The 24,209-nt window shown below is 46.6% G+C and overlaps 2 protein-coding genes across 5 annotated transcripts in view; one reads left to right on the top strand and one right to left on the bottom strand.

Annotated features, from left to right (window-relative positions):
* LOC119188228 (uncharacterized) overlaps nt 1-24,209 on the bottom strand; it is an 83,373-nt gene that overhangs the window by 51,094 nt on the left and 8,070 nt on the right. The gene's annotated exons all lie outside the window — the stretch shown is intronic.
* LOC119165152 (uncharacterized) lies at nt 18,175-21,674 on the top strand. 2 transcript variants are annotated; one of them, XM_075895274.1, is made up of 2 exons: nt 18,175-18,331; nt 19,963-21,674. In XM_075895274.1, the coding sequence occupies exons 1-2, from the start codon at nt 18,277-18,279 to the stop codon at nt 21,162-21,164; spliced, it is 1,257 nt and encodes a 418-aa protein (XP_075751389.1). In that variant the 5' UTR covers nt 18,175-18,276; the 3' UTR covers nt 21,165-21,674. The 2 variants fall into 2 exon arrangements, with proteins under 2 accessions (XP_075751389.1, XP_075751393.1); XM_075895278.1 differs by lacking the exon at nt 18,175-18,331 and adding an exon at nt 18,338-18,523.

Here is a 24,209-nt window from a genome sequence, read left to right on the forward strand (position 1 = left end):
AATACCAAGTAAATGCCCCAAAATAGAAAAAATAAAAGTTCAAAGTAGCCAGAAAGTAGCAATGGCGCCAACCCGAACTTTTTTTGTTGCCAGACAAAGTCTGAAAGTAGCCACCAAAGGCAGCCCTGGACTGGAACAGAAAAGGCCTTAACAGGGCATCATCTCCAAATCATCTACACAGTATACGACATCGTCCACACACAAAAACACACACGGAGAGATAGAGAGAAACTCTCTCTATCTCCCATCACTCGCCTTGACATTTTTCAGCCGCGTAAGCAGCCTCGCAGAAGGCCATCTCGCAAGTTGTGGGGGGCATCTTTCGCAGAGGCTCACGTATTGAGAAACAAACGTTTCTCTCTTTACCGAGGAAATATCCCACAGCAGAGTTCAGGTCACCACGATCGGTCCCACGGTGTTCGGAAAAGAAAAGAAGGGAGAATGCGTCCCCGATTTGACGTCCCACGCCTGTCCTATATACATCCCGGGCGACCGCTGATCGATACATCGCTCAGAACCCGGCACAGCTCGCCGTGACGTAGATTCGTGCACGAATAGCAATACCTCGTGTTTCGCCTCGTAACACGGTCAGTCTGCGAGCAACTCCGCGTGGTGTATTGCTGCCGGAAATCTCTCATCGCCTGAATCTGATGCGGTTGATAGTATACTGCTAAGATATTGACGGGCATCTGCCTTGATGCGTGGGCCAAATTAGAAAGAGAATTGACAGGCTTGGACGGTTCTATAGGCTTGAAACAGATTTACTGCGCGACGAATACGCGGTACTGCTCGTTATTCGCGGCATACATAGCGCCTTGCACAGCACTCATACAATAAAATTTCCTCAAAGCTAGTAAGATTACGAAATACACACACACACAAAATACTCTGGCTGGTATTTACAAAGACTACGAACGGACTGCGCCAGGTTTCGATTCTTCTTCTTAGTGCAATAAAATAATAATAATAATAATAATAATAATAATAATAATAATAATAATAATAATAATAATAATAATAATAATAATAATAATAATAATAATCGGGTTTCACGTGAGAAAGCAACGATGTGATTATTTGGGCATGCCGTATCGACGGGATCCAGAAATATCGATTATTTGGGGTTCTCTCATGTGCAGTGACATTTTCCTCTCTCGAAATGCGACCGCCACGGCTGTGATCAAAAACCACAACTTGCCGGTCATCTGCCGATCCCCGGCCACTCCACAACCATGGCGGACTACTTCGTAGTCTAAGAAAAAGAAAAGGGCGCCAGATCCCAATCATTCAGGCATTTCATGCGAAACAGTAGACGAAGTATACAGGAGCTCATGTCGCATACTTTTTCTTTATTCTTTTGAGTCGAACGTTGCGAGTTGGGCCAACTGCTTTGTATATTTTGAATAACTGCGAGCGGGCCGACCCTTACTACATTATGAGTAGGTATCTCGGGGCTGATAGAGAAGCGTAGCTGCACGTCGATGTAGGCCGGGTTGCTTTCACGAAAGCTTATACCACCTTAATCGGAATTACTGACAGTGCGGCGTGCGATGTTTGCGGCACCGACGAAAATATCGAACACCTGCTGTGCCATTGTCCTCGATTCGCCTCAGATAGACAAGTACTTGCCAATGCAATGCGGCGACTGGATGATCGGCCTCTTTCTGTGCAGGTGCTATTACAGCAACGTCCACATGCCTCGACAGCCCACAAGGCAGTGAAAGCCCTGCTGTGTTTCCTGGAACGCCTCTGACATGCGGTAGAGTTCTACACGCTGCAGTGAAATTACTGTCAGTCTCTCCCCCCACCCTTTTTTTTCTTTTCCCTCTCTTCCCTCTTTCTCGTCTTTCTTGTCCCCTTCCCTAATCCCCCAGTGTAGGGTAGCCAACCGGATGTCTTTCTGGTTAACCTCCCTGCCTTCTCCCTTTTTGATGCTTCCTCCATCTCGGGGCAGGCCTGTAATGAGGATTTGTTTTCTAAGGGGGAGGAACCACTTCCTGAAGGTCTTCAGTGTAAAAGGGCCCATGTAAGGAAGCAACAATTTGGAGGTGGAAGAGGCTCATAGGACCCTCCTTATATCTCTCTATCTCTGTCTTCTTTCCGACCCTTTTCCACCACCCTTCTATAGGGTAGCAAACCAGTTCTTCTAGGTTAACCTCCCTGTCTCTTCCTTGTATTTATCTCTCTCCCTTGCCCCTCTATCTAATGGATTGATTGTGGGCTTACCAGGCACGTCCACTTCCATGACACCCAGAGTTATCCGATGGTATACGACGTAACGTTGGCACTTACATTAGAACACAGTTGTCAGCTTTCTCAAAATGAAACACGCGTTGCTAATCAATGACGAGCATATATTATAGGTGTTTTCCGTATAGTATACCGCCCGGTTGGGGAATGGTTAAATCAAAGGGATTGATATGTAATGTTCCTTACACTGTTACAAAGCGGCTGAAAGTGAACACGGCAACTACAGTTAATGTTGCCACGATTGAGGCCATTTTAGGGCCCTTTTCATAAGCAGTTCGAAGCACTGACTAGCTCTGCGGTGTTATGTTTGACTACCGCGCATAATGCCTGTGTTTGATTCAGGTTCATCATCACGATTTTCTACCATTCCGTCCCTTCAATTTTCCCTCAACGACAACGCCGACGACGCCTGCCTCGCCTGCGATACAAGCTTCATAACGCGATCAAGTAATTTGAAAGTCTGCTAGCGCCATTCCCAGTTTGATAAAAAAAAATCCCCCCATATCCCCGGAATGAATGGTGATGAGTGGGAGAAGGTCGAGAGGGGGAGCTTCGTCCACACGTCAACCGTAAAGCTTAACTCTCCCGAGAAAAGTTAGCCCATCACCTCATTAGAAAGACGTATAAGCCTGCGCGTATATTATACAAACCAACTTTCAATTTGTTCTCGCTTGTTTGTTGTTTCATTTCTCAGTTTGTTCTGTTCATTTCTTCGTTGTCGTGTCGGCTAGACTGCGAGGTCCTTTCATTATAACGGCCTCATGGTCCGTGAAATGAAGCGAGAGAGGTTCTCGTACTGGCTGCAGTGGGAAGTTTGCAAACACTAAGCCTGTGCACGTCCCTCGGGTCTGGGTAGATTGCATATGGATGCATCTGAGTGCGTATTTGGGAAGCATGCGCTGCACGATGCAGTTTTTGGTGATGAAGTTCATCCGTGCATCCATCCGTCCGTCCGTCCGTCCTTCTGTGTGTCTGTCTGCATGTCTGTCCGTCTATCTGCCTGTCTGTCTGTACGTCCATTCATCCATCCGTTCATCCATCCGTCCGTCCGTGTGCTATCTATGTATCTATCTATATATCTGTCTGTCTGTCTGTCTGTCTGTCCGTCCGCCCGTCCGTCTTTCTGTCTGTCTGTCTGTCTGTCTGTCTGTCTGTCTGTCCGTCTGTCCGTACGTCCATCTGTTTGTCTACCACTCGCACTAACGCCACCTGCTGAGTGAGTCTTACAACAAAGTGATCGCTAACCAGTCACAAAAAAAAACTCCAGACCTGTGTGGAAGGTGCCGCACAGTCACAGCGAAATATTTTCCCCTAAAACTGCCATTGACCTGTGGCTCATACCCGCATTCCTTGGGCTATGTTATACGGGTGTGTCACACGTGACTGAAGGAAAGGATTTCATTACGCAAGCGACAAGTATATCACGTTATTCATGATATGAAATGCTCCGAACGTGTTCCTGATATACTAATGCCCTTGCACGCAAATTTCCGTGTGTGTAAAGTACTTATACCCATATAAAGACGAGGGGTTCCCTTTATCATTCCTATACCTCCCACTCAATGGCTATGAGGAATTGAAGATAAGATACAGTGTATTACTTTTTTGCTTTAGAAAGACTGAAAAGAAAGGTTGAAAAAAAGATAAGAAACCAAAAAAAAGTAAGCCCTCCCGTAATGTGGTTGAACAGATTGCGCGAGATCACAACGGGCACCAGAGACAGAGAGAGATCTTGATGCCGGCGCTATATTCATTCTTCATAGCAGAAAAGCTGACATTAACAACAAGGGAATAACAAGAGGCAGTGCACCAACAAAGGCTAACAAAGGCAAGGGCATAGACCATCGAAGTCGATAAGCCATCCTTCGGTTCTTATAGTGTACAGGTTCTACTGTGCTGCACGTAACTGCGGTGACAGCGGCTGGTCAAGATGAGAGCGGCGCTACAGGCGGTAACGAGTCGAGCAGCGTGCGACGACAGCGCGACTCTTATGTCACTCGTTAGCCCGGCTCGGCCAAGCGAGAGTGCTGAGATGGTGGCGATGCCTGTTTCGATTTGTCTTCTTGGCGAGCGGATTGCGGAAGTAGGCGTGGCCTGCACAGCGCGCGAGCGACTGCTTCATATGCCTTTCCAAGAACTGGTGTTCCATGGACTGTGGCTCGGGTTTCCGGCTACAAAATGGGGCCTGCGAACGCTTATGTGCGAAAAACAACAACAACTATGAAGTCGTGTGTCTAACAAGTTCACTAACTACATATGTCAGAAAAAGAAACAGCTTCAGCTGTTAGACTCTTCCTCTGAGCTGAAGGATGAATTATTAAACATCTAGTTTTCTGAGCCAAAAACTAATGATGCAGCAATTAGTTTTCTGAGCCTGATGAGTAATTAAGTAATCAAATAATTAACTATAATCAGTGTCTCCTAACTAGCCCCTGCTCTACTTTGGGCTAGAGGTCTCCACAATCTAAGAACCCTCGCTTCCTCGCTGCCTGCTTGGCCCTGGGGACAGAGCATCATATACTGTTAGGCGCCCACTGGATCTCCAAATGCCATTTTATTTTCCTTGGGACATTCTTTCGTTGATTTAGAGAATCAGAACGCGAGTGTTGTTGCATTTCACCCCCATCGAACTACGACTTCCGCATCGTATATGGAGACGGACCCTCAACATCAAGCGTGCTTCACAGCGCTACGCATAGATGCTATGCCTCTGCTGGATGGATCACAAAGCATGAAGCATTCTTTCCAATTGGGTGAATGCATGAGACATTTCTCACGCCCTGACATATATTCACAAGGTTTTAAGCACGCACTTGGCTACCGATATATCGACGACACCACACCTGTTTTAGGACGTACGCACTCCATAGCATTGTTTATATCTTCGCACGTCGCTCGGGTGAAGATATGGTTGGCTTCATAGTTTTTGCTGAGACGCAAAATTATAGTGATCTCAGAGTGCATTTTTTAATCAGAGAGGGTTAACGATATATTCGAGTCAATGGATAGTACCTCAGAAACCTGCGACTCACTGATGACACTGTGTTGTTGAGTAACTCGGTGGTCAATTTGATTACTCATGATTACTGGATTGGAGAAGGCAAGCAGAGCGGTAGATGTGAAAATTAATATACAGAAGACTAAAGTGATGCGCCACAGTTTCAGGAGATAACAGCGATTTGCAATAGGTAGCGAGATACGTCTATTACGTCTATTTATGACTGATATAGTGACCACGTAGCCGAACCTTAAGACTAAAGTAACTAGTAGAAAGATGATATTATCCTGTGAACGACAGGTAGCTCTGACGGTGACATTCAGGAAACTTTGCAGACTGCTGCTGAAAAAAGTGGTTGTTTCTGCGGGTAACATGAATCTTACCTGTTCACCCACTAAATCCGAACTGCTCTTCCTCCCTGCCAATAGAACCCGCCACTAGACCCCGCCGCGGTGCTCTAGTGGCTAAGGTACTCGGCTGCTCACCCGCAGGTCGCGGGATCAAATCCCGGCTGTGGCGGCTGCATTTCCGATGGAGGCGGAAATGTTGTAGGCCCATGTACTCAGATTTGGGTGCACATTAAAGAACCCCAGGTGGTCGAAATTTCCGGAGCCCTCCACTACGGCGTCTCTCATAATCAAATGGTGGTTTTGGGACGTTAAACCCCACAAATCAATCAAATCAGGGTGCTTGGACTACACATACAGCGAAATCGACTAAACACACACACCATTAAATCACTTCGGACAACTGTGGACCAAACTCTACGCCTTATAGACAGGATATCTAATAAGCATGGCGGGCTACGAGAGGCAGAGCTCCTCCGCCTGATCCATTGCAAACTTTCGTCCTCGATAAAGTTACTTATTCTCTCCCTTATCTGTCCCTTCTGAGAAGGGAACAAAATTACGTTCTCTCCCTTATCTGTCCCTTCTGAGAAGGGCAGAAAATGAAGTAGACACCTTGTTCTGCAAAATCTACAAAATCACCCTCGGAGTCCCCATTCGAACGTCCACCACACGGCTCCTGGAGACAGACACTTTCAGCACGTTAACTGATCTTATTGAAGCACACTTAACTTCACAATATGCCCGTCTTTCCAACACACAGACCGGAAGGTGCATACTCGATACCCTCAGTATCAGGCCAACTCCAACGACTAACGCCAAACACACTGCTCCGCGTGAAATACACATGAATCTACACATTCCACCACTCCCTAAAAGCATGCACCCTATGCACCACGAGCAACGTCGATGACAGCGTGCAAAAACTCTTGAAAAACGATCTTCTACTTCTAAAGAAGTGCTCTACGTGGATGCTGCTGAATACAGTACGTGTCCCTTTCTCGCCCTCTCAGTTGTGAATTCACAAGGTCAGATAGCTACTGCTGCCTCTATATGTCTGCTTCCTCTTCTGAGGAGGCAGAGGAAGCAGTCATTGTGCTCTCGCCCTTACAGTTCCAAAATATTCACTTTTTATTAGCGACTCAAAACTGCCATGTACAATTTTGGAGCGGGTGGGCTGTCCAAAACTGCCCTCTCTCTCCACCTGGCCCATCCCGCGCAAAAAGACACTGTCTTTAAAATGGACTCCCACGCACGTGGGCCTTGCCGGTAACGAGGCGGCTCACGCCGGCGCCCGAGAATTTACGTTCCGGGCGCAGGCACTGGAAGAGACAAGCTCCGTTTCGACAACGGCACCATTTGCTGCGCGGGATCGCCTTCTAACATTTCACGACCTCTGCAATCACTATCGCCTCGGCCGTTTAACCTTATCGCCGCCCGCTAATTTAAAAATCCCCGCGAAGGCGCGATGTACTGTGGCGACACCTGCAGACTCGCACCTTTCCCTCCCCCTACATTATTCACCGCATGTACCCTTCTATTTACCCGTCCTCTTCTTGTAAATGTTGCTGCGCACGGAAAGCAAACCTTAATCATATCATGTGGCGGTGCCCTAAGCATTCCCCCCCCCCCCCCCCCCCACCATTTCTCCGAAAAGTAGTTAGCAATGAGGAGCTGTGGGAGGCTACCTTGCGCAGATTGAAACCCGACGTCCAGAAGGCCATCCTGAGTTGGGCAGAGAGGGTTGCGGGGAACTACTGGGCGTAGAACCTCTCCTCATCTCTGTCCCATTGTCCCTTTTCTTTACAAAGGAAAAATAAAGTTTTTACCTACCTACCAGTAGAAAAAGTATAGGATGGAGCACATTCAGCAAGCATTCTGAAATCATGAATGGTAGTCTACCACTATGCCTCATGAGGAAGGTATACAACAGTTGCATCGTACCTGTACTTATCTACGGAGCAGACACCATGAAGCATACAAAAAGAGTTCAACTTTGACTGATGACGACGCAGCGAGCAATGGTAAGGGAAATGAAAGGAAAGGAACAAAGTGGTGTTAAGGACATCTTAGTCGAATTCAAGAAGAAGAAATGGACGTGGACAATTACATGTAGTGTGCAGGCAAGATAACTGACTGGATTCCAAAAGAAGGCAAATGCGTGATGAGGGAGATAGAAAGCTAGTTCGACTCCTGGGTCTGAGAAACTTGTGGGGACAACGAGGCCACAACAAATGCGGGACCAAGTTGATTGGTGGTACATGGCAAATTTCTTTGCCCTGAATGAAGTGAACTCCGTCAGAAATATGATAAAAATGATGATGAAAGATAATGATGAAAGATTAAGGGGCTATAGAGTAATCTGCCTTGTGCAGGCCAGGCCACCTGGAGGCCCAAAAATAAACAGGACAAACACAGTGTGAATTCTTTCTGCCACTCGCCGGGGAACTATCAGGAAAGGCGAAGTTTTGCCTTGCCCATTCGGTGAAGAAATTGAAGACTAATATCGTAGTCACTGTACTAAGGGCAAACTGTTGTTTTAGCTAAACCAGCGATTTTAAAAATCATTTTGAGGACCCTAGATAAAACAGAACAATCTTTGAAATCCATGGCATCACGCAGACTGGAAAGAGTTGATTATTTCTATACCCCGACTCAATCCTGCTATGCGTTCTCGTATTATCATTAAGATGCAAGCCTAAAATGCCTCATCAAACGCAAAAAACTGACCACTGGTGATCCGTCGCGTTGGTGCCAACGTTAGTGACGCAAAAAATAATCATGACCGAGATTTCACAGACCGCCGAAAATTGTGACGCCACGATGTGATATGATGTGATAATGTGGAGCCACACGATGACGTAGTCACATGACGTCGTCGCTTGTTTAAGGATGGGTCGGTCACGGATGCAGTGCAGGACAAGGTGAGCTGCAAAAAAGCTCGCAATGCCAATGAATCACGCTGTAGGTGCGCGATCCTTTCCGAGGGAGGCCGGTGAGGGTAAATACATTTTTTTAGATGCGGAAGCATCTTATACTCGCGCCTTGTAGTGCGCCGTCCGCGCCGTCCGCACCGCTTCTCGAACATTCGACAGCTGACGCGCGCGCATGCGCCGTCGCGCCGTCGCCCACTTTTCCACCATCTGTGCATCCCTTCCTCCTCTACACACCGCGCGTGCTTCACTCCTCCACCATCTGTGCACCCTTCCTCCTCTACACATCGCGTTCGACATCTACAATTCTCCTGATTCTCCAGTGGACGCGCATGTGGCGTCGCGCTTCGAGAACATTCAACAGCTGACAGTGCATGCGCCATCGAGCTGTATATATACTCAAGGTCGGCGCTCGCTCGCTCAGTTGCCGCTCGTCGGTTGGTTTGTACGGCGCGTCGACGTCCAAGGTCGCGGTGAAATGAATTCCAACGAATCCACAAACACAATGATCGACGTCCCTTCGACCAGCGCCGCCCTTTCGCATACGTGTGTACGTGTTCACTCATTTAACACCCCCTCCTACAACCACGTTAACCAATTTAGCCATCGACCCAAGTAAGTCGCAATTTAACACCCCATTTCACAACCACGTTAACCAATTTAGCCATCGACCCAAGTAAGTCGCACTTTAACACCCCGTTAACCAATTATATGCTCCGCATCCTCCTCAGTGTTCCCCCGAGGGAAGCTGCGGGCAATTTTTTTTATTCAGATACCCTAAAGTCCCCGAAGGGCATTACATAGGGGGGGGGGGGGGGGGAGAACATTGTGTTGAGTAAATTTCAATTCAAGAGCAAACACAGTCAAGAGCGGGCATGTAACAGAAAACGGTAGAAAAGCAAACAAACAAACAAAAACAAATGGAAAAGAAATACGAAGCAAGCGCACATAGTACGTGGTTCATGGCTCTGATAATAAAAATCGCTTCAAGTGGCTTACAAACAAATCGTGATTATGAATTGTGGCAATATCTTCTGGTAATCGATTCCAATGAAAGATGGCCAAGAACAACGGGGGATTGGCGAAGAAGACATTGAGTGGGAAAAAAAAGAAGAATGCTTTCGCCTTCCGAGTCATTTTATGTGAATGCATAAAAGACCCTGTTAGTTTTTTTCCCTCTTATCTATGTCATATGTTCCGGCTACGCTTTTCAATGTATCCTCGTCATTCGAAACGCTAGGGCAGTCTTGAAGCGTGTCTGATTGTTTGAAACAGTGGTGAGATATAACCGGTGACCCCCGACTATCACCGAGGTTTCCCGCCTTCTGAGCGACACATGAGCTTACGAGTGTTGATAGCAAACGTCACGAGGACGCAAAGCTGTGATATCGCGCTCGTAAACTGACGCTCCAAGTCCGCAGTCCTGCCTTGAATGCTCTATATCCTCTTATGGATTGGTCAACGTTAACGTCAGAGCTCTAATCTTCCACCACTTTCGTAAATACCGAGTGGCGTCATTTACACACCCTGTACACACGCGTGCATTGCCGCAAAAGACGGTACAAATATTACTACGAATATTCTTTGAAGCTCTTACCAGTGAAGGAGCCACGCATTTTGAGGGTAACCATGTGCCACAAAAGATACTATTACGGGAAAGTGAAGCTACGGTCGTAAAGTCAATCCAAGACTCTATCTATCTATCTATCTATCTATCTATCTATCTATCTATCTATCTATCTATCTATCTATCTATCTATCTGTCTATCTATCTATCTATCTATCTATCTATCTATCTATCTATCTATCTATCTATCTATCTATCTATCTATCTATCTATCTATCTATCTATCTATCTATCTATCTCAAACTTTATGAACGACAATGCATTAATGAAAGTCGGTCCCGCAAGGTTTGCAACACCCGCCAACTTGCAAGAGGAAGAAAAAGCAAGATAAATAACAGGGTGAAAAAAAAAATGGATAGCCAAATGTGCAGTCTGATTGATTTGTGGTGTTTAACGTCCCAAAACCACCATATGATTATGAAAGACGCCGTAGTGGAGGGCTCCGGAAATTTCGACCACCTGGGGTTCTTTAACGTGCACCCAAATCTGAGCACACGGGCCTACAACATTTCCACCTCCATCGGAAATGCAGCCGCCACAGCCGGGATTCGAACCCGCGACCTGCGGGTCAGCAGCCGAGTACCTTAGCCACTAGACCACCACGGTGGAGCAAAAATGTGCAGTCTGACGCAGGAGCAGTAATCTAGCGATAGCGGTTGTGAACGTTACGGCTATATCTCCCACAACGAAGGATCCCGTAAATTCGTCTTTGGAACGAAACTGCATTAAAGAGCGTCAGAGTTTATCAATCACTCGAATTATACGTATAGTCCCATCATGCTTACAAACCTTGAGAACCCTTTCAGGTGCAGCTGTTGTGCTCATGGATATATCTATCATGTCCTTAATGTTAACGGCATTCTTTTCTATCTTGCTTATGCGGGAAACGGCGAAGAAGCATTTCCTTGTGAGGAGCAGCGTAAGCTTGCCAAGGAAAACTGCAATAAGTTCTTGCCACAGCTTGGACGTTGCTCAACGAATGTGCGCTAGACATTGCTTTCTGCAACAAAGATGATCCACTGTGAAGCTGCAACGCTGTATAGGATGTCGTGCGCGACTGATAACAAAGCATCTCTTTTAGGCATATGAAATATCCTTGGTATAGACGTGCAGGCTTAGCAGCTAGCATATCATGTGAGGAGTAAGTCCAATTTTTTTAGTGCATTATGAGCATATCATGAGAGCTTGCCTATGTTACAAGAACCTGCCATAGCGGTCCAGTGGTCCTGGTACTCGGCTCCTAACCCGAAGGTCGCGGGATAGAATCCCGGGAGGCTGTGGCGGCCGCATTTCGATGGGGGCGGAACGAAGGCCCGTGTATGTAGATCTAGGCGCACGCTAAAGCACACCCTATATGGTCAAAACTTTTGGAGCCCTCCACTATATGGCATAATCCTATCTTAATTTTTGAATAACTAGCGCAACTATTATATTATTATTGTAAAGCCTGTTGTTGTTGTTGTTGTTGTTGTTGTTGTTGTTGTTGTTGTTGTTGTTGTTGTTGTTGTTGTTGTTGTTGTTGTTGTTGTTGTTGTTGTTGTTGTTGTTGTTGTTGTTGTTGTTGTTGTTGTTGTTGTTGTTGTTGTTGTTGTTGTTGTAACAAACTATTGTTAATCTTGTAAGGCCCAAACTGAGCTGAGTTTTGAAGATTGGAACGGGCTGCTCACTTTTATTTTGTGGTGATGAAGGACGAGTTTCTAAAAAGAAACTAACGAAATGAAATGAGGCGTAACAAAGCCGTAGTTTTTAATTAAGTAATGATTACTTTGATAACAAGCCGCGAACGAGAATCATTCGAACAAATAAAGAAGCTGCCGCATCGCGCTAAGTGTAATTCAGGACTCCGTGGCACTGAACTCAGTTGAAATGCATTGGCAACGGAGTGTCTGGCTTGTAATAATATAATTATAGCGCCACCGCTTTCACTCCATGCATTCGAGCGAAAATACTTTGCTGCGGGCACGTTGGCGTGTGAGACACAGGCAGAAAGAACAAGCACAACGCAGAACTTCTTCCAACAGGCGCCTATATATAAAATTTCTTACGTTCGCGGAACACACAATTGAAGACTAAATACATAAAAAGTAGGTCGTTGCCACCATGGGGTTAATTCGAAGAAGTTATCTCGGCCACTGACGCCTATTTCAATATTCAAATGCACGTGAAACAAAGGATTGGTTTAATTCCAGCGAAAAGGTTATATTTTGTGGGGAATTCAGTAAATAACTTTGTTGGTGTAGGGCCTGGAATCTTTCACGAAAATTCGCGAGAAACGGGAATGATCGAAAAAATTAGAAGCATAATTCAAGCATCCGAGCCTGAGAACTAGAAATGGTCATCCAAAACAAATAAAAGGCAACACAATAAGAAATATGTCATGGCGTTTAACGTCCCGAAACCACGCTATGATTACGCGAGACGCCGTAGTGGAGGGCTTCGGAAATTTCGACCACGCGGGATTTTTTAACGTGCACCTAAAGCGAAGCACATGGGCATCAAGCATTTTCACCTCCATCGAAAATACTGCCGCCGCGACTGAAATTCGATCCCAGTATAACCGGTATAACTGTGGGCCAGTAGACAGGGACCATAACCATGCAGTAGACCACTGTGACGAGAGCACACAATAAAACCAATCTTTTATTATTATTATTGTTGTTGTTGTCGGTTGTTGTTGTTGTTGTCGGTTGTTTTTGTTGTCGGTTGTTTTTGTTGTTGTTGTTGTCGGTTGTTTTTGTTGTTGTTGTTGTCGGTTGTTGTTGTTGTTGTTGTTGTTGTTGTTGTTGTTGTTGTTGTTGCCTTTTCGTGGGGTGCTCCGCGACGACACGCTTCATCCGTATGAGCTATAATAGTGCCTGGTGTCAAAAGTGCTGTGTAACGTAGACATATTCTACGAGAATGCTCGATAGTGGTGTCCTTACCAAGACAAACGAGTCTTTCGCAAACATTTTTTTTTTTTTCGGTCTTTTCCCGTTTTTGCTATTACAGAAACCTGGCTGGGCTCGGAAATTCCCTCATCTGACTTATTTTCCCTCAGCCTCCACCGCCTTCCGCAGCGACCGAGATTTCAGTGCAACCAAACGAAAAGACGCACATGCAGAATATATACGTGTTGTTATGGTGCCTCAGATATGCGCAATAATTAAGATACAAAGCCTCTTTCAGACTTTTTGGGGCAGACTTGAAATTGCGTTTAATATGACTTCAATGTGCGTGGGGTTGACTAGAGCGCGCTTATCTTTTCTCATTATAATCGTTTCATTGGGAAAAAGTACAGCCTGCTTTTGAATTTTGTGACGTTTACTTCACTACTGACACATAACACAGTCATCGATTGTAAAGAAAATATCTAAGACTGTCCAAGGCTTTCAAACAATCAACCTATTGAAGTTTCGAGCTCCGATCCGCCGGCTACATACAACACCATTAACCCTTTACTTGACAGCTCTCTTATTCGTCCTGACAAACTCCACCCACCATTCAATATAAATTTATCTTTAAATACCAAAAAAAAACAAGCTGCAGTAGTCAATTTAACCAACTTATCCAAGGTTTCTTTTCAAGAGAGGTGACTACACAGGCTTTTATCATTACTTGTCAGCCATTTATTTGTCCCAGGTTACTGACAAACCAAATGTTGAAGAAGTTGAGGAGTTTATTGAGCTTGCGTCAAGTAACATGCGTACGTTTATTCCGCAATATACATTAAACATCGTAAATATCCTCATTAGTTCCCCCCTGAACTTATAAGTGCACAGAAGCATGAAGATCGCGCGCACAAGAAGGCTAAACGTTCTCCATTCAGCAAGTGGAACGAACTCTCTCTAAATGTCTATATGAACGGGACCACAGTTCATTAATTGCATTATTAGAAAAAAATCTTTCTGACAGGCCGAGTTTCGGAAGCACGTGAGCAAACGGTCTAGCAAAAGTGGGGATTCAGGCTCCTAGACTAGGATGATGTCGGATGATGTCGGATGATGTCGGATGATGTCGGATGATGTCGGATGCTGACTGTTTCGCCGCCGATTTTTCATCCGTTTATAAGGCCAGAGATCTCAGGACTCAGATAACACAACAGCACAAGGCAATCAGCTCATCTAGTATAGTCTTTGTCGCTAAAGGTAACGGGGTTACGTAAAACAGCGCGAGAACACACGAGTATAATATTTAATAATATAGGCGGAGGAAAAAAACGGAGAAAAAAAGAAAATTTGGAGGCCCTTAAGCTTCGCCTTTAAGAGTTGAATGCGATAGCGATATTCTGTCCCTATAGTGCGTACTGAGTTCAAAATGGCTTGTATCAGGGAAGATTTCGCATACAGCTGCATTCCGCGTAATGGGTATAGCATGTTTTAAGCCACGGGCAATTGTGCACGTCAAGTCTTTTCGAGGTTGCTATGCACCCACCACGTGGCTTTAAGGGAAAAAGGCGCGGTAACGTGTGTGCCTTTTGCAGTAGATGGCCCGCTGTGAACTATGAAGTCATGATAATCACGTGTTCTGACGCCCGATCGTAATGTACGCTTGTACCACGCATTATTACTGCGATATTACGTGTTGAATTGTGAAGCACGTATACAGGACGCGTGAGTTTGTGAAGTATATACAAGTTACCTTCGACGGCATTTACAACCAGGGGAAGTCATTTTCACTGCATTTCCAAGCAGGCGCGGGGTTCTATGGCAGAGCACCCGCTTGCCACGAAAACGACCTCGTTTTGAACTTCGCTCAGGTCGATCATTTTCTATTTATTTCCTTTGCATCTTTCTCGATTTTTCGGTCACGCACAAGATGATAATTTCTCGCTCACAACCAACAACGCCGCCGCCGGCACCGGAATTTCTCCACAACGAGCTCTTTAACGATCTCGCGTTAAAACGTGCGATCTTGTGCCAGCCTATACGTAGACAATGTAAAGAAGAGATAAATTTCGAGAGGGAGCGCGTAATGAATGATTGATATGTGTTGTTTAACGTCCCAAAACTACCATATATGATTATGAGAGACGCCGTAGTGGAGGGCTTCGGAAATTTCGACCAGCTGGGGTTCTTTAACGAGCACCCAAATCTGAGCACACAGGCCTACAGCATTTCCGCCTCCATCGAAAATGCAGCCGCCGCAGCCGGGATTCGATCCCGCGACCTGCGGGTCAGCAGCTGAGTACCTTAGCCCCTAGACCAACGCGGCGAGGCATGACGTAATGAAGTACATTAGAGGTAATACAGTTGGATCGTTCCAAATCGGCGAATGAATGATCCAAACATTGCGGAGAAGTCAAGGCCATGTAGAACAGGAATTGATACCGAAAAAACTCTGCTGCGGTTGCGTGAAATACATCGAAAGCACTCCAAGAATACTTCGCAATAAGAAGTATCTATGCACAGCGAGAAAAAAATGTGCTGAGTACGATAAGATGAATTTTGGAAGGGAAGTCGTAATCATGTACATTAGAGGTAATAAAGTTGAGTCATTGAAAAGCAGCGAAAGAGTGACCCAAACATGAAAGGGAAGTCAGGACAATACAATTGATGCTGAACATAGTTCGCTCACAAAAGTAGAAAGAGAAAATATCAATGAGCGTGGTGACAGGGCTGGATGGAATAAAGATGATGCTAATCAATAAAGTGGGACCACAAACAAGTAAAGCATAAATAAATTTATTTGAAAAAACCTAAGACGGCAAACATATTCCAAATATATCGCGTCATATCCATGACTTCGACTTAGAAGTGTTATTGCTTGTTTCTTCCTTTTATTCCACGCGTGGTATGAGTTTTTTTATACCTCCAAGGTGATAGTGTAGTGGACCTGTGGTTTACTAAAAAGAAGAAAAAAAAACAGGATCTTTCAGGCATGTTTAATGCAGGTTGCTAGCTATGTAAAATGTGCAAGCTAATGGGCCTTGACATGTACTGTCACATGCAATATTCACTTTTGATGTCTTCATCCGGAAGCTGTTAGTTCTACTTCACATCGGGATAAGTAGGGACAATTTTTGAAAACACGAGCCATTTCGGAGCAAGGACGCTTACATATCTGCACTATCTGATAACAAAGAGCAGTTTCAATCATATTCTTAGCTCAATATTCGTATTCGTAGTCCACATCAACATTTTCACAAAAAGCAGGTTCACGTTATTCCGAGATAGCGTGCATAAAGGGAAGAAAACTGCCAGAGCCGTGCACACGTGATGGCCAGAGTGTGCTTATAATAGCTCAAGTGCCTGTATTGCGCGTACAACACTTGACGTCGATTTTGTAATACTTTCACCGAACGGCCTTCAATTGTTGATGCGCAACGTCCTTCGAAGCAAGGCGCGTGATGCTGACAAACCAACCGTAAAATTATATGGCGCATGTGCTCGAACTGATCACGAAGAAAGGACGTAGTATATCGTCCTTATTGGCATTCAACATTTCGCTGTCTCGTCTGACAAGAAAGATCACGCCTCTTTTGATGCCGTTGCCGTAATTTAGAGTACGTTTCTACTATAAAAATTGTTAAGCTGAATTCGCGTGTCAATACTGCGATCCATCGCCATACACTGCGCCCCTCCCCCCCAATTCCTTTCCTGCCCCATAAAAATGGTAGGGTTAATACCACATTCGGACTGCAAGCATTGAACAGTGATATAGCCACTGTTTTATTTCTATGTTAAACGAAAGCATGTGCTAGTAACGCGTGTCGCTATAAAATAATTCGTGTTACTTCCTAAATTCTAAGTGCGCATTGCAGAATGGGCAGTTGCCTTTGTTCTACTGCATACTGGCTCATCAACCCACTTACTTTTTTTATGTTTGCCCAATAAATATTCATATTGCGTCCTTGTTGGAAAACGAGGTGCGTACTATGGTTCATCATCATCATCATAATTATCATCATCATTACCATCAGCCTGACTACGCCCACTGCAGGACAAAGGCCTCTCCCATGTTCCACCAGTTAACTCCGTCCTGTGGTTGCTGTTGCCAATTTATACCCGCAAACTTCTTAATCTCATCTGCCCACCTAACCTTCTGCCTCCCCTTAACCCACTTGTCTTCTCTGGAAATCCAGTTAGTTACCCTTAATGACCAGCGGTTATCCTGTCTACGCGCTACATGCCCGGCCCATCTCCAATTCCTCTTCTTGATTTCAACTATGATATCCTTAACCCCCGTTTGTTTCCTAATCCACTCTGCTCTCTTATTGTCTCTTAAGGTTATACCTACCATTTTCCATTCCATTGCTCGCATGCGTTGTCCTCAATTTAAGCTGAACCCTCTTCGTAATAAGTCTCCAGGTTTCTGCTCCGTAGCTAAGTACCGGCAAGATACAGCTGTTATACACCTTCCTCTTGAGGGATAGTGGCAATCTACCTGTCGCAATTTAAGCGTACTATGGCTATCTTTTAATAAATGTTAGACGAAGTCCGACTCTCCTCCGTGTAAGCGTGCGTATAACTAAAAAAAAAATTTGGAAAATGGGTTGGAACCCACTCTGCCACGCATGTATAGTGCTGAGGCATACGTAAGACCTATTGCGAAGCTGCAGACGTCGAAATGTGAAGAGCTCGCCTTCTCAACCGTCTGACCAAGCCGCGTTCAGGCACTCTCGACGACACCTTATTTGTCCGCGCATGAGAGCGGGCAATAGTAACCGACTTTCTAATGACATTGTCGTCTGGTCTGGACAGTCGCTTCTTCTTTCCAATCTCACGCGTGGTTCAATCGCCTTACGTGGACACGTGGTCTCCTTTGGTTGTTTGTTTTTTTTTTCCTGTTGCTGTCCGAGCGTGTATGTTACAAGGCGCAGACAAGAACCGTTGGCCGAGTGCCGGAAAAACGTGAGGGCACGATCCAAGTTGGGAGGAGGGAAAAACGTGAGGGCACGCTTCGGACGATCCAAGTTGGGAGGAGGGAAAAACGTGAGGGCACGCTTCGGACGATCCAAGTTGGGAGGAGGGATACGAAACAAAACGGAACAAAAAAATACGAACATTTCGTCTCTCTTTCGCGCCTGCGCTGGGGGCGCCTCATCGCGTGCTGGCGATTAATCGCGGCTGCGTGGCGAGGTCGCTTCTGGGAAAGTGACGCGACGCTTATCGCGACCGGAGAGGAAAAACCGCTCCGAGCACCATGCGACGCGTCCCCCTGCTCCTGCTGCTCGTCGCCGTCTCCGCACAAGAGCACGGTGAGCGACAGTAACGCCGTCTCTCTGTTACGCGAACTACGGAAAAAGTGTGCGAGTGTCGCGAAGCCGTGAACTACATTTCGAGCTGAAGAGCGACACGTGGGTGTGCGAATGGCGCGAGATCCGACGTGCTTCGTCTGATGACACGGACGGACGGACATGAAACAAAACGGCCATTGGCTGCCAGCATCGGCAAGCATTCACTTGATCGCAATCATTTCTTAAATCTTTTTTTAATTTATTCTACATATCTATTCCCGCCCCCCTCATTCGTTACGATCGACATTTGTCAAGACGGCGACAAAACCGTCCTACTGGTGTATTTGGGCAGCAAATATATTTACCGGCATTCATTCGTGCCATGGCTGGACCGCAGCAACATTCATCCTCTGATGTCACTTTAACAGATCACGGCTGCCAATCGAAAGATACCATGCATCGTGCGAATTTCATTAGGTCCTCCTGCATCTTCGCTTTTGACAGCGCGTGCAGGGCTTATTAATAATTACGATGCGTCTTATATGAAAACCCGGAGCCAGCTCAAGAATTTGATTCTAATGCTTATAATATAGTGCGCCTAGATGGCGTGGCGACCACACATTTCACTCCACAATATATCGGGGATCTGCGGCACTGCTACAACTGCATACAAGCGAAGACCGCTAACTAGCAGCGTTACGCAGGCCGATCAATCCAATACGAACCACCGCCGATTGCAGGCAACGCGTGCTTCGATTCCTAATCGCAAACCTTCCAGGAAAGAACGTCACGGAAACCATGCACTGTACGGTTGCTTATGAATTCCGGAGCACTCAAAAACCACGCGAGCGAATAACAAGCACTTTCCAGGCGCAGAAAAAAAAAAAAAGAGATTGGAGATGCCGACATTACTCCGGGGTGGTTCGATTGCGGTAAAACGTGCGGTGCATTCAGCGAGATACGGACTTGGCATCACACAGTATAGAGCACGCTCATTGTACGATTAACGATACCTCATCAGTGAAGTTGGGTCATGGTTTTAAAAACGAAGTTAAACCCGGTAAGCAATATAGCTAATTGAATAGTCTCAGTACATGTCTGTAAAATTAAAGAGAGGGAACGTCAAGCTTAAGCGCGTACAAAATCAATTTGACGGGTGTCTTCTTTCTTTGACCATTACGTGGTTGGTGCCGGAATGCCGATATAAACGAAGACAGCAGCGGTGTTACGATGTTTTCGAGCCAATTTTGCGGTAACTCAGACGAAGGCACAGGTATTTTACGAGTAGCCAAGACACTGCAGGGAAATATACGGCTCACAGTATTATTTTTTTTTTTCACGTTGTTGCCCGCATCCCTATGTTTCAACTTTTTCAGCTTGATTTTACAGTCGCAACTAAAATTCAGCTTGTTCACTCACGGCCCTCGTGTGTTCCGCGTATTACATTGTTGAATTAATGTGTTTCCTCGTACTGATTTGCGCATTTCTTTTGCTAGACGTATACAGTCGTTAACATGCACTGAATCGTCATGGTCATTTCCATCATGCATGTTACATCGGTGCACCATGGTATAAGCATGGCGTTCTGCTAGTTATCTATAACGCTGCGAATATGACGCTATCGTACGGCACTCACACCTAATTACCCGCAGGAGAGAGGCGCACTTGGGGAGTCTACCTGACAGCCGCGTCGAAGAAGCAAGATGGCAGATACCGACGCCTAGAGCTCAACTGGTACGGGCTGCCTTCGCACCTTCAGGACGTCGCTTCCGTGCACCTCTTCAACACCGACCCGCACGTGGCGGCGCGGAACGTCAGCTTCAATCCGCTCGAATCGTACCAGGTGACGGGCCGGGACGGACGACGCACCACGTCGGTAGTGTTCCCTCGCTACAACTGGACTAGCCTGACGACGGACGATTGTCTGGGCTTCTGGGCCGTCCTGTCGACTCCCGAGAGTCCCGTTGCCTCGACGTCCTGCCTGAGGGCGCGACCTCGCTGGATGCGACAGCACTGTCGCGAATTAGGCCACCTACGCTTCGTCGACCTCTTCGTGCCGGGCACGCACAACTCCGCCATGTACGACACGTCCTCACCTGACCACGTGACCATCTTCGATCACTTGTTGCTCAACCAGGAAGAGACCATACTGAACCAGCTGCTGTACGGCATCCGCTCGCTCGACCTGCGCGTCCAGGAAAGCCGCGGGGAGTTTTGGATCACCCACGACCTCATCAAGGGACAGCTCACCGTTCGCGACGTGCTCAGGCAGGTGCGCCAGTTCGTCCAGGAGACCGGGGAGCCCGTGCTTCTGGACTTTCACCGCTTCACGACAGGGTTTCGCAAGCGGGACCCGAACCCGCACGAGAATCACGTCCGCCTCGTGCAGCTCATCACCGAAGAGCTGAGAGGACTGCTGTTGTTCCGCAACGCGACGAGGGTTCCTCTTGCCGACATACTGGACGGCTGCAGGGACGTTGCGACCCCGGGTCCCAAGGTGCTGCTGTGCTACAACCATCCGTACCACGGGCCCGGAGTCGAGCACGTCGGCCAAGGCGTCAAACACCTTTGGCCGAACACGAATGACGTGTCGACGCTGCAAAGCTTCCTCGATGAAAAAGTGTGCGAGCCAACGTTCGATACGCCCACGTCTGCCATGGCGCAGACGACGGCGCAGCTGCCTTTTCTCAAGAGCAATCGCAAGATGGCGCAGGAGGTGAACGCCCAAGTGACGCGCTGGTTCAGGGATACCTGGTGGCGCTGCGCGAACCTCGTGGCCACCGATTTTTTCCTCGGCACTGACATGATAAACGTCGCCATTGAGTCAAACTTACGCAGGGTTGGCAATAGCTGACGTGCGCGTTCCCATCAGCACACGTGAATCGCACGTCGTTCTTCTAATTGCGCGCGGGCAGTTTTATACCATGTCCACCAACGTTCGAAAGGAATCCTCTCTTCATCATTGCAGTGCTTTTTCACAAGTTCACAAACTAGTCTTTCCAAAACAGATACCGGCCTGAGATGTTTCAACAACGTCCTGTTCACTTCTGTTTAGATTTGATATTTTGTTATTGCTATAACTTGAACGCCAAAGAGGTGTTGTATGTGACAGCCCGACGGACTGTGTCGTGTACGACGTCGCAACGGAGCACACGTGACGATAATCGACCTTTCATAACAAACAAGCTAGCTTTGAAGAAAGGAAAAGCTAAGGTGATACAGACGGCAACGACGGACAGCAACACACGGCAATGACTGACATTTTGTACATAAAGCGCACATTTCGGGCATTTGCAAACCGCAAGGTAAAAATTAATTCAGATATAATTTCCATCGTCTTCGAATAAACATTTATGCGCCGTGACTTGTTTTTCATATATAATGGCATTTCTAGCGTGAAATGGCAAGTGGTGGACATTTGGCCACCATTCTTTGGTTCGTTCATCTTTACGTAAACCCGCGGTGGTAACCTAGTGGCTGCGGTGCTTCACAGCTGACGCGAAAGTCACGTGATAGAATCCCGGCCGTGGCGAATACATTTCGATTGAGGTGAAATGCCAGGGGCCTGTGGGCCTAGATTCGGGACGTTATACGTTAAAAAAAACATGAGGTCAGATTTCCGGAGCCCTCCGATACGGCGCACCTCATACCGTGGTTTAGGGATGTAAAACCCCAGCAATTATTATTACTATAGTTTGAAAGGTCGACAGTCGTAGGCTACTCCGCAAACCCTTTAATTCAGTTGCTCAAAAACAAATCGACAAAACGTGAGGCGAAACGAAGGCATTCGGACCATTGCTGCTTACGCTTGCAACACCTAAACTCGTAGTCCGGCGCTGGACTCGGACGGTCTGCGCAGTTTTCCGACTTCTGAGGTGCGGTCTTTCTATATATCGATGCGTCGTCCATAATGCCCTTCGGCGTCCGCATGGCCGTGGTTGGACGCTTGCCACCAACCACCGGTCATGCCTCGGGACATGTGAACCGAAGGGGCGACATAGGCATTGCACAACCGACAATAACGAATGACACTGAATTATTGCGGCAGCGCGTATGTTGGCGTTCGAGTCAATGAGGAAGCAGAATGCAGGCAAGCGAGCTCCATAGGGCCTATAGGCCCTTGCCAGCATATATTTCAGCTCGCCAAAGTCTGAAAATGCAAAGAGACAAAGAAAGGCTGCGAAACAAAGAGGCCTGGTGTGCGTTTGTGTGTGTTTCAAGGAAACGTGGCAAACAAATTTCTAAAAAAAACGTTTCCCCTGTTTCTAGCACCTGACGTTTTTTTTTTTTCGTTTTTCCTCTAGGGTTTGGATTCGACTCGGGTGCGTTCCGATTGCACAGTGCAGACGTGAACTGCCACTATACGTAGATCGATATTACCTTCCTAGTTTGTTTATTTTCACTGCCTTACTACAGGATCCTATATAGGCCGTGCCTTACTTATAATTCCGCTATAATAAACAGAAGGTGTTTAATATGCCTAGACATGCCTGACTTGCAACTAGGCCCGAAAGGAAGAGCGCCATCATTGCCTAAAATACGATATCAGTGAGCTCGTGGCTGTCGATTTCTACCGAACCCGTCAACGCGTCAAGCTCGCAAAGCAACAAATATACGTGGATCGACGTATTTATGTGCTTGCTTGGCAGAAGATCCGTGCTCCCTCAGGGCGCTTTCGTCATATCAGTCTCATAAGACGAAAAGCCTTTCGGCTGATAAAACGTGCCTGCATCAACTATGCACGCCTTGTGGCTGTTTTGAGTCATGCGATTATATGAAGATATGATAATGACAACGGCTGCGTAAGAAAAATTGTAGAGGGCCAGCTTTTCGATGGTGTGTGGAGGGGGAGCACTCGTTTAAAGCCTCGAAAAGCAGCTATTTTTTTCATTATTTGTCATTATTGTCATTCTAACAGTCACCCGGATTTCTGGCAGTGGGAGGGGCTCGGCCCCTTTTTTTCTTTCTGGTTACGGGCCTGGTCGTAACATTAACACGCGGAAAAAACAACTATGAAAAATGTTACAAGCCAGAAACAAGTGGACACGGTGTTTTCTAATACGACACGCAATTTGACATGCGCACTTTGACAATAATTCAAGAGATTATCAATACGGCTAACTGACAAAGTTGGGTGAACTACACTTAACATAAAATTGATGCCCAGTCTTAGCAAGGTGGGGCTAAACAATGTCGTCCCGTCTTTTTAATCACGGTCTTTGCCCCTTCTCATAATTACTGCGTGCCCCCAGGTAAACTACACTTACGCATTACAGCACGCATGAGCGTGCCATGGGCGAGGCACTGAGCCTAGACGCCATGTGCCCACGCGTTGTAAACATACGTGTGCTGAGTGTTTTAGCCTAACACACTGCATGGCGTACCTGGTGGAACGGTTCCACGCCCCAATTTTGTTTTTCTATTTTTTCATGCTCACGCTCTAGCATCAGGTGTAGTTGACTATCCCCACCCCCGAAAAAAAAATGGACAGTTTGCAATAATCTGCAAGTCGGCTTACCTGTAAAGGCTTGTTTTCTAACCAAGGACTCTCGTTCACGGACTGCTTTTCTCGCTCATTGTGCAGCGAAGGCACGCGAGTACAACACAATGAGCGAGAAAAGCAGTGTGTGAACGAGAGTTTTTTGGTTAGAAAACAAACCTTACAGAAAAGCCACCTTGGAGATTATTGACAGCTGTCCATTCTGCCGACCTCACGTCTCAAATCATGGCCTTCCAGAGGGCCTGCGCGAGGGCGGTCCAAGTTTAACCTGATCATCCCCAAGTGGACTTAGCCAGGTGACGTGAGTTTACTCGCGTCTATTGTGCGTACGATGAAGATATTTCACTCACACGCCACTGGTTGAACTGTGTGAAGCGACAACTTACGGCAGTTTGTTGC

This window comes from Rhipicephalus microplus, chromosome 1 (assembly GCF_043290135.1).
Source record: "Rhipicephalus microplus isolate Deutch F79 chromosome 1, USDA_Rmic, whole genome shotgun sequence".
Classification (NCBI taxonomy): Eukaryota; Metazoa; Arthropoda; class Arachnida; order Ixodida; family Ixodidae; genus Rhipicephalus; species Rhipicephalus microplus.